Source organism: Sabethes cyaneus, chromosome 1 (assembly GCF_943734655.1).
Source record: "Sabethes cyaneus chromosome 1, idSabCyanKW18_F2, whole genome shotgun sequence".
Lineage (NCBI taxonomy): Eukaryota > Metazoa > Arthropoda > Insecta > Diptera > Culicidae > Sabethes > Sabethes cyaneus.
The window spans coordinates 11,009,249-11,034,445 of NC_071353.1; the positions used below are offsets into that span (position 1 = coordinate 11,009,249).

Genomic DNA, 25,197 nt, shown 5'->3' on the forward strand with positions numbered 1-25,197 from the left:
AGATAGCAATAGCGTTTTGTGAAAAATCAAAATGTCAAGAAAAGTGCAAGACGAATTCTCTTTATATATTTCAAAACTAGTCATAAAAATGCTTAAATTACAAAAAAAAAATCATAAAAGATTTGTGGACGTAGAAGCATTTACTCAGTTTTCCAAATTATGGTTTTTCCTGGCAAGGAAGACAAAAGTGATGAGAAACATTCTTTCATGTCTTACTCATGCATGAATATCAACGTCAGAGCATTCCGCAACATTCGATCAAACAAATAATGTTCAATGTCCCCGCCGAGGACAAAATAAACAAAAGTGAAACCAGCGGAAGTAGGTAGGTAGGTACAAGCACACACAATTTTTGTTTTAATTGATTCACGTTGACACGCAGCTTGTTTGGCGGCTGATGTGTCAAATAGCAAACCGAAAAAAAAACTTGCATCTTCTTGCTATGTCCTACATGCGAATGTCATTATCGAAATGTAGGACATAGACGCTGCGTAGTGGGTGCGTCGTCATCATGCAATGACTGTTCATTCAGACACTAAATTGCAAACGGTCGGGAAACTACCAATGCGATGTGAAATTTGCTGCAAATTTGCATACTGAAACAATCGCATACTTAGATTTGATTATAATTTGCAGAAAAAGTAATCATTGGTATTGTTCAGGTACTGAGGAAAACACATTTTATTGCTTTAGTCACACCCAGTATTAAAAATAAACTAAGCTATGGCATTGTTATCAATTGCATGAAACCGATTTTATGATTTATTCATATTTCTTTATAGGCATGCACCATATTTAATAACCCGCACGGGGATTTTTCATTTGGCTTCAAGTTGTAAAAGTACCTATAGTAAATTTGATACATCCGGGCTTGTGCAGGATGTTGAACTTAATCACAAGTGTTACAGGTATACTTTTGTTTCAGTTTCAGGAAACAATTTTTAATTGCTTATGGGAAAGAGGCGAACCAGGCGCAGGCTGAAAACCTCTCTAATATAGAATTTAAAAAAAATGCTTATGGGTCATTCAACGCGAAATAACCGAGTCCCATGTAATCAGAAAAGGATTTGGACCCAAAAACAGCAAACAAGAAAAAACCCTAAACTTGGTGCCAGTTGGACTTGGCCACGATTAATGGGAGTACCACTTTTTTTTAAGATTAGACACGTTTTTGTCAAATCCCTCTGTTTTTGTTTGCTTATATCACCGTATGTGTATCACGCGTACCTGTAGGCACAAAATAGACCCCGTAGAGGTCTCCCACCTCTTACCCAGTAACCCTATCCCTACCTCTCCGTGGTACCAGTGGCTCAGTGAATATCGTTGGTTTAATGATGCGAGTTATTGAGTGATTTGGCCATTTTCTGGTTGGCTTTCTCTACCGACAGGGAAGGGGGCACTCATGCTTCCGCTGAGTGTTGGCAAAAGGAATAGCCTTCTCAACCGTGAGTGTCTGTTTCCAGGTTCGGGGCGGCTTATGACGGTGATCCCACTGCATGATAGATCGTCGTTTCCTTACTAGGTACACGGCTGTTTCCCAGGTTAGGGGCGGCGTACAACAGCGACTGATCCGGAGCGGGCGGCTAAACTATGAAACGCTGTGTCTCGGCAGCTATACCCAAGACGGCAGACCTGTCTGCGAGACTAGGCATTGCAGCCTTGGTAAGGCGATATGCTTAGAAAACTTATACTACAAACAATTTAGAAGAAGAAACAACATTGTAATGATCGGTATAGACCTAGGCGAACGAAAAAGGCAAATGTTTATTGGAAACTCGGTTCTCGGAATGTCAGGAGTCTACTTGAACCGACACGCCCGCGTATCCTAGCAAAAGGGCTGAAGAAGATGAAAGTCGAGGTTGCAGCCATCCAGGAACTGCGATGGACGAAGACGGGAGAACGCGAATTCCGAGCAATAGATCCTATTGCAGGCACGATATTCTAGTAATACATCCACTACAGTGGCAATAAAGCAGAGTCAAATTCGTGTTACATGGAAAACAAATAAAGCGCGTCATTAGGTGAAGGCCCAACCGTCTATGCGTGTTGAGGATTGAGGGCAAATTTTTTGACTACTGCCTGATAAATTTGCACGCAACGATGAACGACAAACTCGATGATGTGAACGAAGGAGTTCTATGATCCTCTCGAAAGGACATATGGAGGTGCCCAGGACTTGAAAGAAAATACAATCATCGGGGATATGAAACCACAGGTCGGACGCTAAGAGTTCTTTCGCCCCGGAACTAGTAGAGACAGCCTCCATCCTACCATGAACGACAATGGTCTGAGGCTAAGCAACTTCGCTGTAGTCAGAGGAATGGCTATTTGTAGTACCTATTTTGCACGACAGAACATTCGGAACCATACCTGGAAACACCCCAACAGAGAGGCCTGCTCTCACATCGCCCAGTGGTCGAATTGGACCACTATCTCGTAGTAAGCACGATTCGCGCCCGGTTGTGCAACGTATTTAAATCGAGACCAACGCGGGAGATACTACTGAACATTTAACGGATAACCGCGGAAGAAGTTGCTGCAGGGTACTCTCGGAAAACTGATGAACGGATGGGCGAACAACTGGGAGATCTTGAACGATCAGTGGAAGCACATCCACAATGCGATCGGTACTACAGCGCGAGAAGTTTAACTACAGTCACTTCTAGTGAGTGGTTAGATGCAGAGTGCCAATGAGGGACCGCGTAGAAAAACGGTGCCAGAACTCACATATTGGGCGCAACTGTGACATGCCAGAGCAGAGAGAGAGAGTGATAACGAGATGCCGAAAAAAGGTTTCACGTAGGTAAGAAACGCTAGCACGCTTGAACGTCAGAAATTTGCCACGCTGATGAAGGTTTAAGTCGTAACCGAAATACACGTCTTCGTGACGTAAGTCAAATTTTAGTAGAACTAAAAGGCATTCATTTCCTAGTAGTTGGTGAAGAATTGCTTCGAGAGTCACGATCCGAGAAGCTTCTTCAAAACGATCAAAGGAATCAGAAACCGAACCGACCCAACTCCTGTTATGTGCAACAATAAAGAGGGGAACTTGATTACCGAAAGATCGGAGATGTCTAGGCGTTTAAAACAATATTTCGATGTACTGTTTAATGGTGAACACGTTGGAACTGTTAACAGAAACAGGATAACTATTGAAGATGATGGACAAGCCGTGGATCCACCAACTTTGGACGAGGTTAAAAAACTACAAGGTATACAGCCCTAAGGGTTGTACGAAAGAGTGACGAAAGACTATATCAGATCATTAGATCAAAGACTAATGTTAACTGCATTTCTGGCATATTATATATTATTCAATTCTTCATTGAGTGCAATAATGGCTTTGAAAATACGTGGACGGGAGTTCATAAGTACAACGCCTGCAACCATTTAGACATAGAGATTTCTTTTAAAAATCACTTGTGTGCATCATAAAGGTTGAAATATATTGAAACATGTAATATAATCTGTGGGCTGGTCATTCATTAGGCCATTACAAATCATTTTCAAAGTTTTTGTCACCCCCCCCCCCCCCTTGGAAATTGGCTTGAAAAATAACGTATTTATTAAAAGCAAGAATAGATTTGGTTTTCACGTTTAAACTTAAAAAATGCCTAAAATCCATATTTTTTTGCTCGATTAAAAAATTCTCTTTGTTTTTTTTTCGGTCCTGCAATATTGCGCAATGGAAATCCCAGACTCGTGGGTTGGTTGAACTGTTGAATTATTATCATAAATCAACAGTGTGTGATGTTCTGAAACGATTTGGAGAGCGTCTGACCATCGACTGAAACCCCACAAATGGCAGAAAAAAGCAGCTGTGACTAAAACTGTTTCGAAAGTAGCGTCTTCGATCGTACGATGTCCGAACTTGTCGTAGAGAGACTATGTAGAGCAAACAGTTTCTTATGAAAATGTTAGTAATTGTTTTAGCATATTCACAAATGGATTATCGATGGATCTAGTCCATTTCATGCTGCTCTCCAGGAAAAGAAGCAAAAAAGGAAAAATGAGACAGAAGGAGACAAAGCTGAAAACAGCATGAAGGAAAAACTGACAAAAACTGGACAAAAGACAGAACAAGGAAAAGCGCGAGAAATAAAATACAAAAACTCACATGAAAACCGAAAAGCTTACCGTTCTACGACATAGAAAGGGAGAAATAACGAAACATAAGTGAATATAAGTAGAAAAAAATTGGAAAAGAAAAAAACAGGAGAGACAAGTAAGCAAAAGCAAAAAATAACACACTGGACAGACAAAGACGACGAACGGAACAGAAAAGAAGAAACATGAGAGTAAACAAGAAAAATCCATAAAGAAAACGAAGAAAATTAGGATAAACTGGACAGAAACGGAGGAAAAACGGAACAAAAACGTTCAACAAAAACAACAAAAACTTTCGGTAGTGAAAAAAGACGAAAACCGGGACCGAAGAGAAGAAAACTGGCGAAACAGGGCAAAAAACGCTGGGTCTTGGCTTGGTGAGAAAAAAGATGAAAATCTGAACAGAGAAAAATATACACTCAGGAGAAGGGCGAAAATCGGAACAGGAAAAGAATAGAAAGGAACAAAAAAATATAAAACGGTGGAAAAAAATAAGCGAGATAAATAGGGAAACAATAGAAAATCGATAGAGAAAACGAGTAAAACGGGAAAAACAGATCAACAGGATATAACAGGAGATCGCTGGGCCAAAAAACGGAAAATTGGGACAGAAAACGAAGAAAAATGAAACAAGAAAACACGGAAGAAAAGTGAGAAATATAGGAGGAAATCGAGAGCAAAAACCAAAAAAAAAAACGTTACAGAAGTGAAGAAAAAAACGGAACAAAAAGTGGAAAAACGGGACTGAAAAAAACAGAGCAAGAAAGAGATAAAACTTGTGAGAGAATAAATTTCTAATTTCTAGTCCAAATGCAACTTAGTCCAAAGTAGAAAAGTTTAAGATTTACTGACAGATCATTCTGAACGATTTGGTTTATAGCGACCGGAATAAAATATCCCATAGAATAAATAATGAATTTTTAGCAGTTTTATTTTGTTTGCAGCATGTGCGCATTATATTTTATCGTACATATTGATATGATAGGTCGATAAAATCAGCGCGCCACTGAAATTTTGCAATTTTCGAAAACTGGTTGTTTTAACAAATTGAAAATATTCAGTTAGTCAATCTCAATTTTTAGTTCATTTTAGTTGCTTCCTCTGACAGGAAAACTAATTGATAATAACTTTCTTTCTGCAAAACACTTCGCTTTGATGAATTGTGTTTGCAAGCTAAAACAAAATACTAGAATATGGCTTCGCATAAAAAAATGATTGTGGTGTTGAACTTTGGTATTCTTCATACTAGCAGCAAAAAACTGTTTGGTCATGATATTACCGTTTTAATAGCTCTATAAAACTAACAGATTTATTGCGGTTTGACAAGCAACCGCGATAAGATCAATTTTGATTAGTGCGCCATTTTGAATTGCTACGCCACACTTATGGTAACTTTATAAGAGACGTGGTGCAACCAACAAGTGTTAACGTGCTAATAGAAGCAACCACGATAAATTTGCTTTATTAACAGTTTTATTATGGTTTTCTAGCTAGCTATAAGTGTGTTCGGACTCGTATCCTTTTGGTATTGCGCAATACCACAATAAACGCAGAGGTAATGATTAATACCGGAATAATACCTTTATAAAATTCAAGTAAAACCAAGTGGCTTTAGAATTGTTACTTGAGAATTCCACGTATTCCACAAATTCCTGGCCTAGAAATTTATACCTTCTTCGATTGGCAGAATGTCCTAGGACTAGACACGAACACATGGCTGACGTAGTACTGCGTTAGATACATTTTAGCGATAGGACTTGGTCTTGGGGTTGGATTTAGGCTTGTATGTGAGCTTGCGCCTGAACTTGGCATTCAACTTGAACTTGTATTTAGTTTTGAACATAGACTTAGACATGGACATAGCCTTAGCTTTGAGATGACTGGTCGATGCGTTTCAAACGTATGATGCAGTAGAATCAAAATTCTGTGCTCTTATTTTCTTTTGCTGCGATACCTTTGGAATTTCCGAATCGGAAATTTTAGGTATAAAACAAATACCTTTATATTTTCAAAGGCGTGGTATGCAGTTGAAAAAAATAAGTTTAAAGATATGCCAACAAATGCTCAAGAAACGAATTTATATTATTGCAAATTCAGCTGGGTCAGTTTTCGCGCGTCACTTTTCCGTACAATAAAAAGTGGCAAGTAATTCCTGGCTTTGCTATGCAGCTGTCAAGATTTTGTTGGTAAATAGCTTTTTGTTTTTGCAATTGCGTACTAAGCTTATGCTAGAGGTTAAGAAATCTGTTGTTTTCTGTTTATCAGAAAACAGTAGTGCACAATTTTAGACCCAGAGTGCGTATAACGTACCTACATCTTTGTCTCCATATATAAAGCAATCGTAATCGCTTTTAAGGCGACCCCCCGACTGTCAGCGATGAACCAACATTACTCATACGGATTGTTTCAGTATGGGTATGCGACGTGACAATACCTCCAGTCGTATGTTGCAAAGCGAGAGGCGATAGAGTGACGAGTAAGGTGAAGACTTTTCTCCAGGAAACTTGCCTCCTTCGGTTTAAAATTTTTGTACAAAAAAAGTGTCCAAATCTCGACCTACAACTAGTAGGTAGTATCACTTGTTATCGATGCACGTCGGATTTCAGTCGAGTAGCAGCAAGTACTTCATCGAAACCAGTAGACGAGTATTTTACTGCCCAAAATTCAACAAAGACTGAATCACCCCTGCCGAAGGTGAGGCTAAGAAAGAAGATGTAAGGTAATTGAAGAAAGAAATATATACCTATCGGGAAGAAGAGGCACGCCAAGCAAGTGAGAGAGGTCAAGGGAAAATAAAATTGCCTTTATCGTACTTTCTTTCGCTGCTCAAAAATCGCCCAGTGTGAACAATGTAAAAGGATGGTAAAAAATTCCTAGTGTATTATGGGAAGATAGTGAAAATAAAAAGCAGTGATTGAATAATGTCAATTGAGAAGCACTTTGAAGACAAATGGGAATTTGATTTGCTATATATAACATCGTTTGTTGCTGCGGTTTGTTTTAACTAATTTAGTGAAAGTGCGAATTGGCCTGAATACGGAATCTGACATTTTCTCATCAACAATTAAAAACAAGGAAAATTCATTTGGGAATATTTTTGAAACAAATAGCAGAACAAAATGTCAAACCATATTCACAGTCAAAACACTGATGCGGCTTTGATTGCACAAATGCATCAGATGCGATTAGAGGGGAATACCCCAGGGTCAAGTGCAGTTCGGATGGCACCTCCCCAGGCAGCGACTCTGCAAGGACTTCCAAGAGCTCAACACCTGGGACAACTGCAGATGGAGAATCATTACGTTCCCGTCGCATCCGGTATCGGTCAGGGAAATATTGTTATCATGAACGATCCTCGTATTTACGAAAAGTATCAAAACCAGATGGTGGCAGCCTCCTCAGCCAGTAGGAAACCAAGCGATACTGCGCATGTTGGATATTATCGTGTTAGTAATAGCCCCACCCATTCACTGGGAGGGTCTTCACATCATTCCGGTGGTGGTGGAAGTCCGCGAACGATTGCACCCCCACCAATATCACAATACTACGATCCTCGTTATCAAGCAGTGTACGAGAATATAGACTATTATCCGCCGCTTCAACAGCAGCAAATCGACAATTTGATATACGAGAGGAAATTTGAATCGAGCAATGTCAAAGCTCAACCTCAAGTTCCAGTCGGAGCTGGAATGCCTCAAGCGCCATCCAACGGAAGTGCTGGAAGATATGCTCATACTCCTCAACCGCCAGAGCTACTGGAGCAGCCTCCCATTTACGAAAACTTACACGGTGCAACCGGCCAACAAGCTCAACCACAAGCTTCCAAGGCTTCAACGCAAATTTATTATCACAGAAACGAAGCCAGTAGTCCGCAAGTACCCCACAATTCTCAATATCAGACGGGTGATCTGCCGATTTACGAAGCGACAGCTGTGAACCCCAGTGCAAACTCAAGATACGTCACAGTTAGTCAGGGAGTCTCGCCAGGAGCTTATCAGCACTCACCAACCAGCAGTAATATTTCATTGAAGATTGCCCAACAACCTCAACCAGTTCACTTGCCGAATGTAAAATACCACGCAACCGGTGTTCCGATTTCAGCTGCACTTCCTTACGACTATCAAAAATCTCCGAAACATTCCGCAGCAGCTCCATCTTTGGTAACAATTGTACCAGTTTCGCAATCAAGCAAAATTTAACAAAAAACAAACTTTCTTTCAGCCGCCGAAGTCTGCCGACGCTGGTAAATCTCAGCAGAGCAAAACCAACTCTCCGTCAAGGAGCAGCTCCATTTCGAATAAATCAGTCGTCGAAGACATCAACGGATCCGACTACGTTTGCATGACCGGTGGCAGCAAGTATCAACAGCAATACTCGGCATCTCCTCAGGCAACATCAATGCAACAGTCCGGTAAAAACTTTCCGACTGCCAACGCTGGATCCAGCGGACAAGCTGCATCACCTTCCGGAAACGAACGTCATTACGCAACTCTTCGCGATTTGGACAACGCAACAAACAAACCATCAGCGACAAACTCAGCTCCCGGTAGCAGATCTGGCAGTGCCCAAAACTCATTTTCCGGACAACCTGGAACCACCACCGCTTCCAGAAATACTTCGGCAGTTTCTCCAACACCTTCACAGCTGAGCACCGGCAGCGGATCGGGCAAACGTAAGTAATTTCCTTTAAGTTTCGTATTACCTTGTAATTAGAGTTGTTACCGCCAGGGTTGACAAAAAATCTGCTACCCTACAACGTAACGCCACCGCGTCCCACCGGACCAACCGAGGCCGAGCGAAAGATCGAAGAACTAACCAGACAGCTGGAGGAGGAAATGGAGAAAAACGAAGAACAAGGAGAATATTTCGGTATGTTTTCGGTGGTGCCCAATTTCTTTCGCTACGTAACTGTGGTCGTATTTCAGGAATTTGTCACACATGCAAGGAAAAAGTAACCGGTGCCGGAGCAGCATGTCAAGCTATGGGCAATCTGTACCATACCAATTGTTTCATCTGCTGTTCCTGCGGCCGAGCGCTTCGGGGTAAAGCATTCTACAACGTTCACGGTAGAGTTTACTGTGAGGAAGATTACATGGTAAGTCTTTCGAGTTGAGGAAAAAAATCTACGGAATTATGTTGTTTGTTTATGTTGCTAGTACTCGGGCTTCCAACAAACTGCGGAAAAATGCGCCATCTGTGGCCACCTAATTATGGAGATGATCCTGCAGGCTATGGGCAAATCGTACCATCCGGGATGCTTCCGGTGCTGCGTGTGCAATGAGTGTCTGGATGGCGTTCCGTTCACCGTGGATGTGGATAACAAAATCTACTGTGTTAACGACTATCACAGCATGTTTGCACCGAAATGTGCTAGTTGTGGAAAAGGTATGTTTGTGTCGTTTAATAATTGATTGCGCTTAACCGAAGGGCTCTGCTAGGTATCACACCTGTGGAAGGTACGGAGGAAACCGTTCGGGTCGTTGCCATGGACAAGGACTTTCACGTGGATTGCTACATCTGCGAGGAGTGCGGCATGCAATTGACGGATGAGCCGGACAAACGATGTTATCCGTATGATGGCAGGCTTATGTGTCGGTCATGCCACATTCAAAAAATATCATTGCAAGATATGCACGGACGGATGGTCGAGCCGGTTTCGGCCACATATCAATATATGGGTTAAAAAGGGAATATGAACTACGGAACATAAATAGAATTTCTTAACGGCAGATTGGAAACTTATCTATGATGAACTCTAAGCATTTTTAATTCTATAGAGTATGAACAATTAAGTCACTAGCAGGAAACAATAGCACACTGCCAATAAACTAAAACGCAGCTTCAAAGGAACAGATAACTCAGTTTCAACTTGCTAAATGCTTTCCAAAGTTAAAGTCAATAACTATTACGACCAATGCAAAATTTGAGCTAGAAACATTACATTAAATCTTGTCATTATATAACCATTGAACTCAATTTTTAAAAACATACTTAAACCTACAAACATGAAATGAAAACACACCGCTTCATACCGTTCTTGATCAAGCATCTGTATTTATATGGTTGAAACAATACATTCAAATTATCATAAACGAATAACATTCCATTACTGCCCGTCGTCCGGTGGGACGCTTTCTGGCAGCTTAGTTTATTGTTGTCCGCTTGCTAGATACTCCAGTAAACTGTGTAAGACATAAATCATTTATTGGGTTACGCTTAGTGTATGGCAAGCATTCTTCGAATTGTAATTAATAAAGTAAAATTTATATTGGACAATGCGGCGTTCGCTTTTTGCATCCGTTAATACCACAAGAATCTTTCCGAAGTTGGCTGATAATCCATCATGTAGTCTCAATTTTGATTCAACACTTCTATGATCCTATATTCCTTCTCCTATGATCCTATATTTCTCCTCCGATCTTTTCTCAAAGTCAGTTGCACAACTGCAATCGATTTAAATGCAAGACAAACACAACCCCTTTTACTTATTTAGATCTTTCCCCCCTTTTGTTAACTTCCCAGTGCTGATTGATATTTGTGCCAAATTTGGTGAAGAACCGTCCAGGCATTTCTTTGGAGCCTCTTCATACTAAATATTTGGTTTTCGATGCAATGATTTGTAGCCCAATCTTCCTAGCCTCCGTTAATAGTCTGCCGTAGATTGCCTCCACCGTCCCAAAGTTTCTAGTAATGATGTCGAGGTCGTCTACGAAGGCTCAAAGTTGGCTACTCTAACTGAAGATCTGTCCTCTTGTTTCGATGCCCGCTCGTCGGATCACCATCAATAGCGATGCTGAATACAGGAAAGCCAATCTCCTTGCCGGAACCCTTTGCGCGACTCGAAGGGACTAGAAAGTACGTCCGAAACACACACATAACACATCACTCGTCCCAGGGTTGCTTTGATCAGCCGCGTCAGTTTGTCCGGGGAAACCCGTTTTCGTGCATTATCTGCTAAAGCTGTTTGCGCTCGACTGTATCGTATGCCGCCCTGAAATCCACCAAAATTTGATGCGTGGGCACGTTGTACTCTCGACATTTCTGTTGGATTTTCCAGAGAGTAAAAATTTGATCCGCAGTAGCACGGGCCCCCGTAAAACCCATCTGGTATAGCCCAACGTCACAAAATCTGAAAGAGCACGACGAATGCCGCGGTAATTATAACATTTTAGCCGACCTCCTTTTTTGCAGACGAGACAAACCACACCTTTCATCCACTTTTTCGAAATTTCCAAGTACCAAGTATCCATTCCATGTCCTTATTTCATCGCCTTTGTCCAAGCCGAATGTTCCGAGTCGAATTTCCGTGATTGTTCGTAGTGCGTGGTAGGTTGGCTGGCCATGGCTACGCTACCGAGTCTCGTGATTGGCCTGCCATCTTACAGTGCCTCCTTCCTGTTACTCGTATTCCAACTGGTACCCCGAGTAGGTAGGGATAGAAGTCTGACAGGAGATGCTTTTTGGTTACCTAGATCTTTGGATGAACTAGCGAAATATAAGGCTCAGTGATATTGGAAGCATAAAACATAATCTTTTTCGTCAGAATCTTTAAAATGTCTGCAAGAATCTTAAAAATATTTTGACGAGCAGCATTCAGCGGATTGTAAAACTTTTACTATTTGTTTATGGATAGGAGCGATTAACGTGGAACAAAAAGTAAAGTTGATTTCTGAAAGCGGAAATAGGGTGGTCATTAACAAAGAGGAGGTTCAAAAACATAAAAAATGGTCTGTGTCGATTTATTGGGATTACAAACAAACAGGAGAAGCAGACAGATTTACAAGCGGCTGGAGGACAACAGGAGGGAAACTAATAAAGGGAGTAGACACATTTAAATGAAGAAAAAGGGTTTTGTTTCTTGCATTGTGAGAATTTTCGTCACAATAACAGATATAAAAGTGACTGAGAGACAGAGGGGCTTCGAATAAGGCCGGGCAATCAGCTGTTTAGTGTTTAACTAAACGAGTAATTTTTAAGACATTACTTTCGAACCAGAAAAATGTTTCCTAAAAAATAAAAAATAAGAAAACTTATCCAATTTAATTCTACTATGTGTATTTTATTCACGACAGATACGTATTTCGCCTACGACTTGCAGGCTTCCTCAGTGTCTGTTTTCGGAGTTCGAAAACAGACACTGAGGAAGCTTGCAAGTCGTAGGCGAAATACGTATCTGTCGTGAATAAAATACACATAGTAGAATTAAATTGGATAAGTTTTCTTATTTTTTATTTTTTAGGTTTCGTATTCTACTAAGACGCTCTAAAAACTTCAGTCAGAAAAATGTTATCCTGTGGTAGCATATTCATATTCAAAGAACTACCTGTTGCCGACACTCGTTCGTAAAATATAAACGTTCCCATGCCGGCGCTAGTACAACAGGTTTCCTTGCCGACGGAAGTTGTTTGGTCTATGCAGCCGAAATAAAAATGTTTACATTCTTCAAAAACCTGAAGTCTGATCGTGTAGTATTTTTTTAAGCTCATGGAATAGGCTACATTTTGTTAAGTATTGTGTCTCTAATTATAGTTATTGAAACATAATTTTAAGAATAGTCTGTGCTACGTCTAATTATCTATTTATTTATTTGACTGATGTTAGACTCTGCCCATTACCGATATTTAAAAAATTATTACATAGTTATTACGTACTTATTACAAATAATTTACATAAAATATTCTAAGATTTGCTTCTTGGTCAATTCAGCATTTATAATGTCACGATGATTATTAAATGTGACCTTCTATACATTGATTCATTTCTGGCGTAATTTTGAAACCTGTCAAACGAAAAGGTCTAACACTTCTTAACGACGAACATACATCATTCACGGTCACGGTCAAATATGGCGAATTATACCTGCCGGCGATTATGCCCTTTAAGAACAGAGCATCTGTTGTACGCCTTCTGTTTTCCAAGCTTTCCATTCCAATCAATAAATATAACGATTTATAGTTAGGCATCTCTCCTAAATTCCATCCTAAATTCCGCAGGGCATAGCGAATAAATTTCCTTTGGATTTGCTTAATTCGCTTTTTGTGCACTTCGTAGCATGATTGCCATATTACACTTGCGTACTCAACACCATTTCGTAGCGTACCAAGGCATTGCACAATGAGATGATAGTATGCGGATCCTTTAATTCTCCACTGAAGCGTTTGATCAGGCCAAATAAAGAATTTGCTTTTGCGACAACCTTTTCAGTATGCCGGATGAAGTTAAGCTCGCTGTCTATTTCTATCCCAAGATCGCATACATGATCTCTTCTTGGTATTATTTCACGTTCCATGGAATAATCAAGTAGCAATTTATTTGATTTTCGGGTATAGGACACCAGATTACACTTCTTCGTATTAACTTTTAGACCGAACGTTTTGCAAAATCCGACTAAATTTTGTACACTATCTCCTGCAGAATTCGACAGTCCTTAACAGATTTCACCGGGAGCAAAACCTTCACATCGTCAGCATAAATTAAGATGTAAACTCCAGGGAGGAGTTCCGGGAGCTCATTCATGACTGTGACGAAAAGCAATGGCCCTAGATGAGTGCCCTGAGACACACCAGACCTATCTGTGTAAATTGTATCTACTTGTCACCCATCCACCATCCATTGCGCAGTTCTCGAAACAAATTCCGCCGAATTAGTTACCGTTGAGCGTCCTTTAATGAATCCGTGGTGGAAAATTGATATTTTAGGTTCAATCTTACGATACAAATGCTCATAAACCATGGATTCGAACATTTTCGGTATGGCCGAGAAAATGGCAATTCCTCTGTAATTTTCAACCAGTCACTTAGAACCTTTTTTATGAATTGGTATGATGTGCGATATCTTCCATAGTTTTGAAAATAAACCTGTTGCTAAAGACACACTGCATAAATTATGCAATGAAAATAAGAAGCCCTCAATGCAAATTTTTAACACAGAATTTGGAATTCTGTGATTGTCAAAGACATTTTTAAAATAGTCAGAGAATGATTCTGCAGCTTCAGTAGCGTTTTCAGCTTTCTTGTCTTTATACATTAGGTTTGTCGGTAGTCCTTGGTCCTGAGAATCTAATTATGCTTATTAGTCTAATTATTTTTACGTCCCAGCAGTTCGGCTTCATGGCCCGACACGAGCCTCACTGGTAGCGGTCCACGTCTCACGCCGGCAAGCAGTGCCACTACGCAGCCTGGTGTGCCTATCGTAAGGACGCCTGCATACGATCGCGTGCCTTCTATGTATTACCAGAACGTCAGAGAATTATAGACTAAAATTACTCGGCGGCGCCTAATGTTATCAAGTTATGAGTATGCCATAATTGTCTTCACGGAGACGTGGCTGCGGACTGATATCGGCAGCCATGAAATTTCGCCTGACTATGCTATATTCCGTTGCGACCGTAATGAACTGACCAACAATCACTCACGAGGTGGTGGAGTGCTGATTGCAGTCAATAACTCTATGGAATGTGAATCCATAGTTTTTCCTAACTGTGACAATCTCGAACAAATTGCAGTCCATATTAAGTTGCAGCATCCCTTACTCTACATAGTTGCTGTATATCTTCCGCCCAATTCGAGTACCGAGCTATACTCAGCTCACGTAAGAGCAACACAGTGTGATTTGGATTATCTTTCAGAATCGGACATAATCTTGTCAATAGGCGATTTCAATTTACCTAACTTGAGGTGGAAGGCCGACGATGATATTAATGGATATATTCCTTCCAGTGCCTCAGCTGAAATTGAGTTACACTTTACAGACGCAATGTTTTCCAATGGCTTGAGACAAATTAATCATTGTGTCAACACGAATGGTAGGCTCTTGGATCTGGTATTTACCTATACCCCAGAATATCTTGATATAGTAGCACCGCCCTCTCCACTGTTGCCTGTTCTGTCATAACGAACCATTCATTTTACTACTTGACGAGATGGACGCGTCAATACCTGACGACCAAGTTGACCAGATCAGATTGGACTAGTCTGCATGTGACTATGATATTACTTACTTAATTGGCCTAACGTCTTACGACAAGGCCTGCGCAGTACAATTTCTCCATCTGTTTCGGTCCATGGCAACTGATCTCCAGTTCCGCTGGCACCCAGTGCTCGCCAGATCTCGGTCCACCTGGTCTTGCCACCTCGCTCGCTGTGCCCCTCTTCGTCTTGTTTCTACCGAATTTGATGCGAAAACCATTTTTGCAGGATAGTGGTCCGGCATTCTAGCAACATGTCCTGCCCAGCGTATCCGTCCAGCTTTAACCACTTTCTGAATACTTGGTTCGCCGTAGAGACGCGCGAGCTCGTGGTTCATTCTTCGCCTCCATACACCGTTCTCTTGCACTCCGCCAAAGATGGTTCTTAGCACCCGCCGTTCGAAAACTCCGAGTGCTCGTAGGTCCTCTTCTAGCAGTGTCCACGTTTCGTGCCCGTAGAGGACAACCGGTCTAATTAGCGTTTTGTACAGTGTGCACTTTGTACGGGGGCTCGAATTGTTCGACCACAAGTGCTTGTGGAGTCCGTAGTAGGCTCGACTTCCGCTGATAATACGTCTTTTAATTTCACGGCTGGTATTGTTGTCCTCTGTTGCCAGCGAGCCAGGGTATACGAACTCGTCGTCTACCTCGAACTCATCCCCATCGATTACCACGGTACTGCCCAAGCGGGCCCTTTGCGCTCGTTCCCGCCCGCCAGCATATTCTTCGTTTTAGACGTATTTATCTTCACTCCCATCTTCTCTGCTTCGCGTTTCAGTCTGGTGTACTGATATTCCACCGCCTCAAATGTTCTGCCGACAGTAACCACGTCGTCAGCAAAGCAGATAAATTGACTGAATTTATTGAAAATCGTGCCCCGCATTTCGATCGCCGCTGAATAGCAGGCAGGAAAGACCATCTCCTTGTCGAAATCCCCTGTGAGATTCGAATGGGCGTTTTCGTCCAAAATTTTCCATAGCTCTTGCCGGTTTACGCTATCATATGCGGCTTTGAAATCGATGAACAGGTGGTGCGTAGGGACTTGGAGTTCGCGGCACTTCTGCAGGATCTGCCGCAGGGTGAAGATTTGGTCTGTTGTAGGCCGACCCTCCATGAAGCCGGCCTGGTAACTTCCCACAAATCTATAAGCTATTGGCGATAGTCAATGAAAGAGGACTTGGGACAGCACTTTGTAAGAGGCATTCAGGATAGTGATGGCTCGGTAGTTCTCACAATCCAGCTTATCACCTTTCTTGTAGATAGGGCAGATAACCCCGTTTTTCCACTCCTCCGGTAGTCGTTCCGTATCTCAAATCTTGACAATCAGTTGATGCAGACAGCCGGCCCACTTGTCCGGGCCCATTTTAATAAGTTCCGCTCTAATGCCATCCTTTCCCGCTGCTTTGTTGTTCTTCAGCCGCTGGATGGCTTCTTTAACTTTCCTTATCACTTCCTCCGCTATCATGGTCTTCCACCTGCACCGCCTGCATCGTAGTGCTGCTTCCACCTTTCGATCACCGCACGGTCGTCAGTCAAGATACCTCCATCTTCATCTTCATCTCTCGCACATTTCGGCCCGCGGCAGGAAGCCTTTGCGAGATCCGTTGAATCTCTGATAGAACTTCCGTGTGTCGTGAAAGCGGTACAGCTGTTCGAGTTCTTCGCACTCCTTCTCCTCTTGGTGGCGCTTCTTCTCCTTGAAGAGTCGGGTTTGCTGCCTCCGCTTCTGTTTGTATCGCTCCACATTCTGACGGGTGGCTCTAAGCAGCATTTGTACCCGCGCTGCGTTCTTCTCAGCCAATATCTGCTGGCATTCCTCGTCAAACCATTCGTTACGTCGATTCGGTGCCACACTGCCTAGGACGTTCTCCGCTACGCTGTTGATGGCTGTTTTCACGGCATTCCAACAGTCCTCAAGAGGGGCTTCATCCAGCTCACCCTCTTCCGGCAGCGCGGTTTCGAGAGATAACGCGTAGTTTTCGGCGACCTCCGGTTGCTTCAGTCGCGCTAGATAGTACCGTGGCGGGCGGCGGTATCGTATGTTGTTCACAACAGATAATTTTTGACGTATCCTTACCATCACTAGGTAGTGATCCGAATCTATGTTAGCGCCCGGATAGGTTCTGACGTCGATAATATCTGAAAAGTGCCGACCATCTATCAGAACGTGGTCGATTTGTGATTCTGTCTGGTTGGATGATCTCCAGGTATACCGATGGTAGAGGTTATACTGGAAGAAGGTACTACGTATGGCCATGCTCTTGTAGGTGGCGAAGTCGACAAGTCGTAGACCGTTTTCGTTCGTTTGCGGGTGAATGCTGAACCGTCCAGTCACCGGTTTGAATTCCTCCTCCTGACCAACCTGAGCATTACAGTCCCCGATGATAATTTTGACATCATGTCTTGGGTAGCGGTCGTATTCACGCTCCAACTGCGCGTAGAATTCGTCTTTGTCATCATCGGTACTTCCGATGTGAGGCCTGTGCACGTTAATTATGCTTATATTGAAGAATTGGCCCTTGATTATTAATCTGCACATTCGGCGGTTGATCGGCCACCACCCGATCACCCGCTTCTGCATCTCGCCTATCACTATGAAAGCTGTGCCCAGCTCGTGTGTACTGCCGCCGCTCTGGTAGATGGTATGACCAACTCTATACGTACGTACCATCGTTCCTTTCCAGCATACCTCCTGCAGCACTACGATGTCGAACTTGCTGCTCTTCACTTCTTTAGAAAGCACGTGGGTACTTCCGGGGAAATTTAGAGACCGACAGTTCCATGTTCCTAATGTCCAATCGTTAGTCCGTTTTCGTCGCCTGGGTCTTTGCCGATTGTTCCGATTAGAGTTATTATTATTACTTACGGAGTCCATTGCTTTGGTTTTTTAGTGGTTCAGGCTTGCAAAGCCCCCAACCAACCCCACACTATCGCCGGAGGGCCAACGTAGCTCGAAGGAGCCCTCCTCCCCTGCCAGCATACGACCTTGGTTTCCACCGGGGTTGGTTACCCCATCTCCACCGAGGTTGCTCGTATCCCGGCTGGTACCAAGAGGAGGTAGGGGTAGGAGTTGCTAGGTAAGAGGCTGTGTACCACTGTGGGGTCTATTTTATGCCCAGTGCACAAGGCACCGATGGTACGCATTACCACGCCGTTTACCAGCCGTGACTATGATATGTTGAACTCTTTTTTTGCGGACATGGAGTGGGACAATCGATTTTCTAACACCGACTCAGTTGACCAGATGCTACTTGCTGTCTATGATTCACTTTTAGGTGTTATCACTAGACATGTGCCCAAAAAAAGACAAGTGTTGGTCTCCAACTTCAAACAACCGTGGTGGACCCCTTAGCTTCGAAACCTTCTTTACTAAAAGTGAATCTGATAAAGCTAAACTTCGGGAGCGTGGGGAAGAGTACAAACCTGTCCTTACCGCATCAAATGACAATTATTTGCAAAGAATTGAGTCTGCCGTAGAACAGAACCCTCCTGTTTTTGGAATTTTGTTGAGAAACGTAAAACTGGCAACAATATTCCTCCGTCGGTCAACTTCGAAAGAGCAACTTCTCACTCGAGCTCAGAATCAGCCAATCTATTCGCTACGTTTTTCGAGAGCGTATTTGGTAAAGCATCACCCTTCCAGTGAGAAAACTGCTTCGAGCATATACCGTTCCGTGATATTAATCTACCACTAGTGCAGTTTTCTATAGACGAAGTCCGAATAGCTCTTGAAGATCTCGATTCAGCAAAAGGACCCGGAACAGACAGTCGCAGCGAAATCGCGTGAGCTAGAAGCTAAGCGGCAAGTGGATACGATCTATTTTGATTTTGCGAAAGCTTTTGATACTGTACCACACAATCTCATTATTAAAAAACTGAACTACATCGGATTTCCCTCATGGTTGGCTGGACCGAATGGCTTTACTCATACTTATCCGCTCGCAAAGCATTCGTTACAGTAAACTCCGTGCGCTCCAGAACATTTGATATATCGTTTGGTGTCCCTCAAAGCAGTGTGCTTGGCCCGCTCATCTTTATAATTTATATTAATGGCCTGGTCGAGCTGAGCTGTCATCATCGAAACTATCGTTTGCCGACAATCTAAAAAATTTTTCGGGTGATTGCTGCCCCTGCCGATTGTGTCGCATTACACGCGGATATTAATCGTTTGCTAGTCTGGTGCAGTGACAACGGCATGCGTGTTAACAGCAATAAGTGAAAAGTAATATCATAGTCACCGTAACACCGTTTTTCTTCATCGATACAGCATGGGACCGGATTGTCTGGCACGTGTTAACTCTATTCTCGACCTAGGCGTTACTATTGACTCTAAATTGAGGTTCGACGAGCATATAAGTAGAGTCACTGCTATATTGCTCTCTCGTAAGCAGCATTTTGGAGTATGCTTTCCTGGTTTGGGCTCCTGCACACGTAACTTATGTTTGCTTGCGTTCCTTCAACGACGTTTGTAATGTGTTCGATTTTACTCTGTCTAGAAATGTGTTTAGTAATAGAATCCGAGGCTTAAGTTAGTTATTAAGTCTAGTATTAAATAAACAATCTGTACGGCATAGTCGAAGATGGTGAATAAATAAATAAATAAATTTGATACCAAGATCATGCTGTGTTGATCTGAAGTGGCCTTAAAGTTCTCAGGCAAATAACGGAAGAATCGGGCTTCTTACACAGATGAGCAACACAATTAAAAAAATTACCGAATTTGCCGAACGCTCGGTTGTTGAGATTTCGGCAAAATTTTGCCGAACTCGGCGCTTTTCTTATGTGTGTAGGTTGTTTGCTACCAGAGAAAAGCTAAACTACCGACATCCTCCAAAAAGTCTATAATTGGCCAAAATCCTCATAAAAAATATGTATTGGGCCGTATGAATAAAATAGTTTTACCCAGGAAAAACAAAGCAAACTGTTTTATTCACACGGCCTGTTGAATATTTTAAGAAAAATCACCATTTTTGAATCATTTGATAAAGTTCACGATATTGTAATAATAGTTATTAAGTGTTATGTTAACAGTAAACAATTATATCATGTGCATACGACTGTTCATACCTTAAAGAACCATTGTGTGGTGTTTTATATAGGTGCGTATATTTTTAGCTTGTTTGTATTTATATCAACAGGAGGTTCTTATCGATACTTCATATAACAGCTATTACAGCGAAACTGAGAGAAGGAGAAATACTGCAAAGGAAAAAGAAACAGCGTACATATAAACATTAGGTAATATGCACAACATTTGCGTTCTTAGATTGCACTCTGAAAATTAATTTACTAATTTCATCATTAAATCGCTCTACCTAATTTGTAATTGAACAAATTTGAATAGAGTATTACAAAAATACGTTTCTGTTAGTCCAAAAACAGCAGGGTTTAATGAGAATATTAAACTGAACATACAATTGACCGCTGTCAAACTTTCGGTTCGTGTATACTCACGTGTAACATAACGTATCCCGAGCAGCACCCCATCAGGCGTACCGATAATCCCATTATCAGTTAGGTGTACGGTTCACCTGCAGGAAGTATTTGAGATTATTCATTAGTCAAGGAATCCAGCCAATTTCAGTGATGAAGAATCAATTGCGGCTCACCTTATGCTTCTTTGAAACATCTTATACATTATTAATCACACGGTCAAAATTTGACAGATATTTTGAGTTCTACTTACCGGTTTCAAAACAAACTGCACGAAGATGACAGCCGCCAGTGGTGGCCGGATTGCCTTCGAAGCAATAAGCCTGTATCGACTCGAAAGGTACCAGTGCGAGCTTATCGAGCTTATGACGGAACGGGTCGACGACAGAACCGAGAGCGAAAAAGCAACCACATTAGAGCAATGCTATTGCTGACTTTGTTGTTTGTGTTTGTGTTGCGCTGGAAGGAGCAAGTGACATTCATTTTTTGGGTTGGGAATTTTGCGGTCTAATAGAAGATAGAAATCATTGCTAGAAAATTTAAAGAGACCGATCAGAAGCGGCACTATTTTCTCTGGAAAGTGTAGAACAACTAGCACTTTTTAAGCTGTGACTTGATTTTATTTCGCTCATTTGTCTATGCTGATTTTTAGCAAGATATCAATATCGTAAACATAATTGTTCTGCATTTGTGTATAATCGGAATCTTCTACTGAATATAGTTAGCTGATTTTTACTCACATATCACTCATTATCGTGTACGACGGCGTTCGATGCAAGCGCGTGGTGACTCCGATGGTTCAGTAGACCCGTGGCCTGGCCTCTCGGCAGCGATATCAGACGGCAATATCTGTGTGTAAAACGTTGTCAGCATCAGCGATCCAAATTTGCAATACACAAACACTATTATAAGTTTTGGGACAATAGCACACTGTACTGCAGAAGAATATATTATTTCATAACGGATTCTCGCTTTAAATTAAGATACTTTTGTCCACAAGAAAGATTGCCAAGCAAGAAGTAGACAACACCATAAGTTAAAACAAAAAAAGATTACCAAAAACCAACGGGTATTGCAATAGAACACAAAATATTTGAGCCTTTGGAGCATTCACAAGGATATATTTGCAACATACGGAACCTAGCTAAATAGGCAAATCGTCGGCATATACCTGTGATTCCCACGCATCTTGCCGCTCTACTTCGTGAGTCCAACTTTTTTTGCCTCGACTTCATAGATTAGTAAGCGCCACATCTTAACCACAAACACCTCAGCTTCTTCGTCCAAAACCTAGGGGAAAAAATTGCAACATGAGAAAACGAATGAAAAATACAATCGCAAGAGCAAAATGCCATACCATCATAACATCATCTAAAATTCCTTGCGGTGTACTTCCAGCCAGCACTTTCGAACAAATGAAATCAACTAGCGTTGGTTCCGGTTCACCGATATATTCAATAATCTTTTTGTTAATCCACGGACGAATCTTCTTTTCGATCGTGGCATCGATTTCATTCCAATCAAGCGGATAGTTGAACAAGTCTTTCTTCTCCGTAGGAATCTTATCGATAATACTCTTAATATGTCGTCGTTTCTCTTCCTGTGATTTGATGGTATCTCGACTGGATCGGCCGCCACTGGTACCGGAAGCGTCCTCCGCACCTTTGCTCTTGGAAGAACTCTTGGAGTTCGTATGCTGCGATGAACCAGTTTGAGCAATGGCCTGGGCAGCCATTTGGGCTTTATTCTCTTCGTCTGAAATTTCAAAGTCCGTTTAAATATTCAGTTAAAAAATACCAACCTGTGTGCAAGCTTACCCAACGGAACCAGCTTTCGCTTCTTAGGTCCATTCGATTCTTCGCCATCGTCTTCCATGCTATTAAACACGTCCTTCATTTCCAACTTCTTTTTCTTAGCATTCGCATTCAAGCTGAGGCTAATGGTAGGAGCGATTGGCTGTGGTTTTTCCGGAAGAGAATTCATTCCGCTGTTGCTGTTCGCCCCTGGACTGTGCATAACCATAGTATTCGAATTCGATCGCATCGAGTGGCGTGAACTGTCGTCTTCGATGCCCATCAAACCGCTACCTACCATGGCTGCAGGGGCAGAACCGAACCCGAAGGAATCTCGCGTTTCAGACCCAGCATGCTGCGGATGATGAAGCATAACGTTGTTTCCAACGTGATGGTTATTATTATTAACAGCAAGTTCCATATCTGGTGATCCAAGGTTATTATCATCGTGCCCACTGGAATCGGATTCGATTGGCTCAGCATCGATTGCTGCCAGTTCACGGGAGGCCTGGGCAAGAACATATCGCTCCTTGTTTGCTCGCACACGCTCCTTGTCACGTAATCTCTCCAGCTCGCGCTGTCGTTCTCGTTCTAATTCGCGCTCGCGCTGTTGTGACTGCTCTAAGTTTACGTCAATCAGAATCTTGGGTCGGTACATATCCTCACGTTGTTTTTTTGCCTGCAAAGTTTCAAACAATGACAATAATTAGTTGCACAAACAGATTGAACATATGACGAGAATGTACCTTTTCAAATTCTAGTGTAGGATTATCGTACTCTCCGGAGAATATCTTATTTTTAAGCTCATCAAGCTCCTCCTGCTCCTTGTTACGATCCTTCGAATCTTGATCAGCTTCACGGACGCGTTCCGCTAACCGCCGCTGTAATTCGCGACCCCTGGAGAAATAATAACAGTAATTTACAAAACCATTCAATTTGACACGATACCACACACTCTTACTTGTAATATTTTGGATCGTCCCTTTCATCGTCGTAATCCTCAAGGAATTCCTTCAAACGTTTCGCCTCCCTCTCCCTTTCCTCTTCTTTGCAACGTTCCTTCTCACGTTCTTTCTCGTAGTCCTTTGTCTTCCGTCTTTCACGAGCCTCCCAGTTGCGTAATCTTTCCTGGTAGGCAGCTTCCTTCTCCTTAGCTTTCTTCTCGGCCTTCCTTCGATCACGAGCTTCCTCTTCCATTTCCTTTTCCTTTTGGATGTCCCGCGGATTGCGGCTTTGCAGCTCACGCTCTCGCTCCCTTTCTCTCTCCCTTTCCCGTTCCCGTTCACGGTCCCGTGCTTCCCTTTCCCGAGTTTCCCTTTCTATTCTTTCACGGTTTTCACGCTCTCTCTCTCGTTCCCGTTCCCTTTCTTTCTCGCGTTCCCGTTCGCGCTCACGTTCCCGTTCACGATCCCTAGAACGCGAGCGACTTCTCCTTCTAGACTTCTTATCCTTTTCCTTTTCCTTTTTCGGAGAGACAGACTTCCTTTTTTCTCCTTCAGACTTCTTATCTTCACGAGCCTTCTTCCGCTCTTTCTCCTTTTCTTTTTTTAGTTCTTCAGCTTCAGTGTACTTCCGAAATTTTCCAATTTCCTGACTAATAATTTCCCTCTTACCTTCCTCAATATGCACTGACTGTAGTTGTTTTTTGGGTTTGGAGAGAGTACCCTCATCCTCGGGTGGATCATCACCGTACAAATCTTCTCGGAATTCCTCCAGAATTCTCGTAATCAGATCGACCGACTCGTCATCACACCTTCGTTCGAGTTTCTCATCGCCTTTTCCAGTTTCATCCCCTTTGTAATCATCCAGCAGAGCTTTGTTCTTAGCATCTACCTTGGCGACCAACTTTTTGCCATCAATTTCCAGATCGTGTAGCAACCGAACTGCACGGGCTCCTGCCACTGCTCCACTAAAAAAAAGGAAAAAAAGACGAATGCGGATACGATAGCAATAAAATGAAATTCTTCAACTTACTCATACTCGCAAAACCCAAAAGTAGACACTCGCTTCCAATTGATAACCGTTCCACAGGAAGCAAGAATTTTTTTTATCATCGGATCCGGAGCTTTATCGCTGATGTTCCCGATGAAAACGGTAATAACCGGTCCATCGTACGTCGGGGCAGGATTCGGAACTTGCACGCCGCCCGTCCGTAGTGGTTTGTCGTGCTGATTATTCACGTTGTTATACATTTGTGGACGAGATCCAATTGAGGGTGGCGGTCCTCGAAAAGCGGGTCGTCCTCCCGGTGGAGGTTGGCTCATCGGTGGCATCCCACCCGGTATAATAGGCTGAAGGAAGGGTAAATGAAAATAACATTGCATACTTGGCAACAAAACTGAAAACTTACAGGCATTATTGGTGGAGCCATGGCAAAAGGCAACCCTCCCGGTACAATCGCCGGTGGAGGCCTTGTTGGGTAAGACATGCCGCCTTGTTTACACTTCCTCCACTAACGCGACACGTAGCTACCAGGGCAAACGATAAAAATACCTTTATCAAAACTCGCACCGACGTAATACTTTACTTGGAAACAAACTTGGAGACCGGTAGCAACCGAATAAACAACGGGGAAAAGTCCTACCAAGCAAACGTGAATTTGACAATCATTGGAGAGTAGCTCGTATTGCTTCTGCCGTTATGACGCTGGTCTCACACTGTCTCACATACACACATACGCAGAGATTTTCGCTGCAGCTTTTTCCGATCACCATCAACCGGATATTTGAAGAAATCACTGATTCACCACATATTCTTGCTTATAAAAACCAACGAAAAAGCAGCTTCGGTACTTAATGCGTACAATTTCACTATTTTCTAAACAAATTGAACTGAAAAATGTACAATTTTTACGCAAAATCCGTAGCTAACTTCGCGATTGCTCTCGACTGAAAAGAT

At 42.4% G+C, this 25,197-nt stretch overlaps 2 protein-coding genes across 5 annotated transcripts; one reads left to right on the forward strand and one right to left on the reverse strand.

Annotated features, from left to right (window-relative positions):
• The first annotated feature begins 6,601 nt into the window (after window positions 1-6,601).
• LOC128735852 (LIM domain-containing protein jub) lies at window positions 6,602-10,341 on the forward strand. 2 transcript variants are annotated; one of them, XM_053830338.1, is made up of 6 exons: window positions 6,602-8,267; window positions 8,329-8,779; window positions 8,821-8,976; window positions 9,033-9,202; window positions 9,264-9,492; window positions 9,546-10,341. In XM_053830338.1, exons 1-6 carry the CDS (start codon window positions 7,227-7,229, stop codon window positions 9,788-9,790), a joined length of 2,292 nt encoding a protein of 763 aa, XP_053686313.1. In that variant the 5' UTR covers window positions 6,602-7,226; the 3' UTR covers window positions 9,791-10,341. The 2 variants fall into 2 exon arrangements, with proteins under 2 accessions (XP_053686313.1, XP_053686316.1); XM_053830341.1 differs by having other exon boundaries at window positions 8,836-8,976.
• Window positions 10,342-20,158: 9,817 nt separating this feature from the next.
• Window positions 20,159-25,197, reverse strand: LOC128733148 (RNA-binding protein 25). Of its 3 annotated transcripts, XR_008411870.1 has the most exons (11): window positions 24,650-25,197; window positions 24,274-24,590; window positions 23,261-24,208; window positions 23,046-23,196; window positions 22,324-22,978; window positions 21,864-22,261; window positions 21,678-21,796; window positions 21,247-21,355; window positions 20,760-20,965; window positions 20,528-20,604; window positions 20,159-20,272 (listed from the first exon to the last, which is right to left on the reverse strand). XR_008411870.1 is itself a non-coding variant. In XM_053826778.1 (9 exons), the coding sequence occupies exons 2-8, from the start codon at window positions 24,725-24,727 to the stop codon at window positions 21,704-21,706; spliced, it is 2,640 nt and encodes an 879-aa protein (XP_053682753.1). In that variant the 5' UTR covers window positions 24,728-24,767; window positions 24,884-25,197; the 3' UTR covers window positions 21,091-21,355; window positions 21,678-21,703. The 3 variants fall into 3 exon arrangements, 2 of the variants coding, with proteins under 2 accessions (XP_053682753.1, XP_053682754.1); XM_053826778.1 differs by lacking the exons at window positions 20,159-20,272; window positions 20,528-20,604; window positions 20,760-20,965 and having other exon boundaries at window positions 21,091-21,355; window positions 24,650-24,767; window positions 24,884-25,197; XM_053826779.1 differs by lacking the exons at window positions 20,159-20,272; window positions 20,528-20,604; window positions 20,760-20,965 and having other exon boundaries at window positions 21,091-21,355; window positions 24,650-24,767; window positions 24,839-25,197.

Excerpts from the sequence above, each read along its gene's own strand:
- LOC128735852 (XM_053830338.1), top strand. The coding sequence starts at position 7,227 with ATGTCAAACCATATTCACAGTCAAAACACTGATGCGGCTTTGATTGCA. Across the intron at positions 8,780-8,820 it reads CGGCAGCGGATCGGGCAAAC|AGTTGTTACCGCCAGGGTTG; the intron begins GTAAGTAATTTC and ends CCTTGTAATTAG. Across the intron at positions 8,977-9,032 it reads AGAACAAGGAGAATATTTCG|GAATTTGTCACACATGCAAG; the intron begins GTATGTTTTCGG and ends GTCGTATTTCAG.
- LOC128733148 (XM_053826778.1), bottom strand. The coding sequence starts at position 24,727 with ATGTCTTACCCAACAAGGCCTCCACCGGCGATTGTACCGGGAGGGTTG. Across the intron at positions 22,262-22,323 it reads GCGAAAGCTGGTTCCGTTGG|ACGAAGAGAATAAAGCCCAA; the intron begins GTAAGCTTGCAC and ends TTGAAATTTCAG. Across the intron at positions 21,797-21,863 it reads TTTTAGATGATGTTATGATG|GTTTTGGACGAAGAAGCTGA; the intron begins GTATGGCATTTT and ends TTTTTCCCCTAG.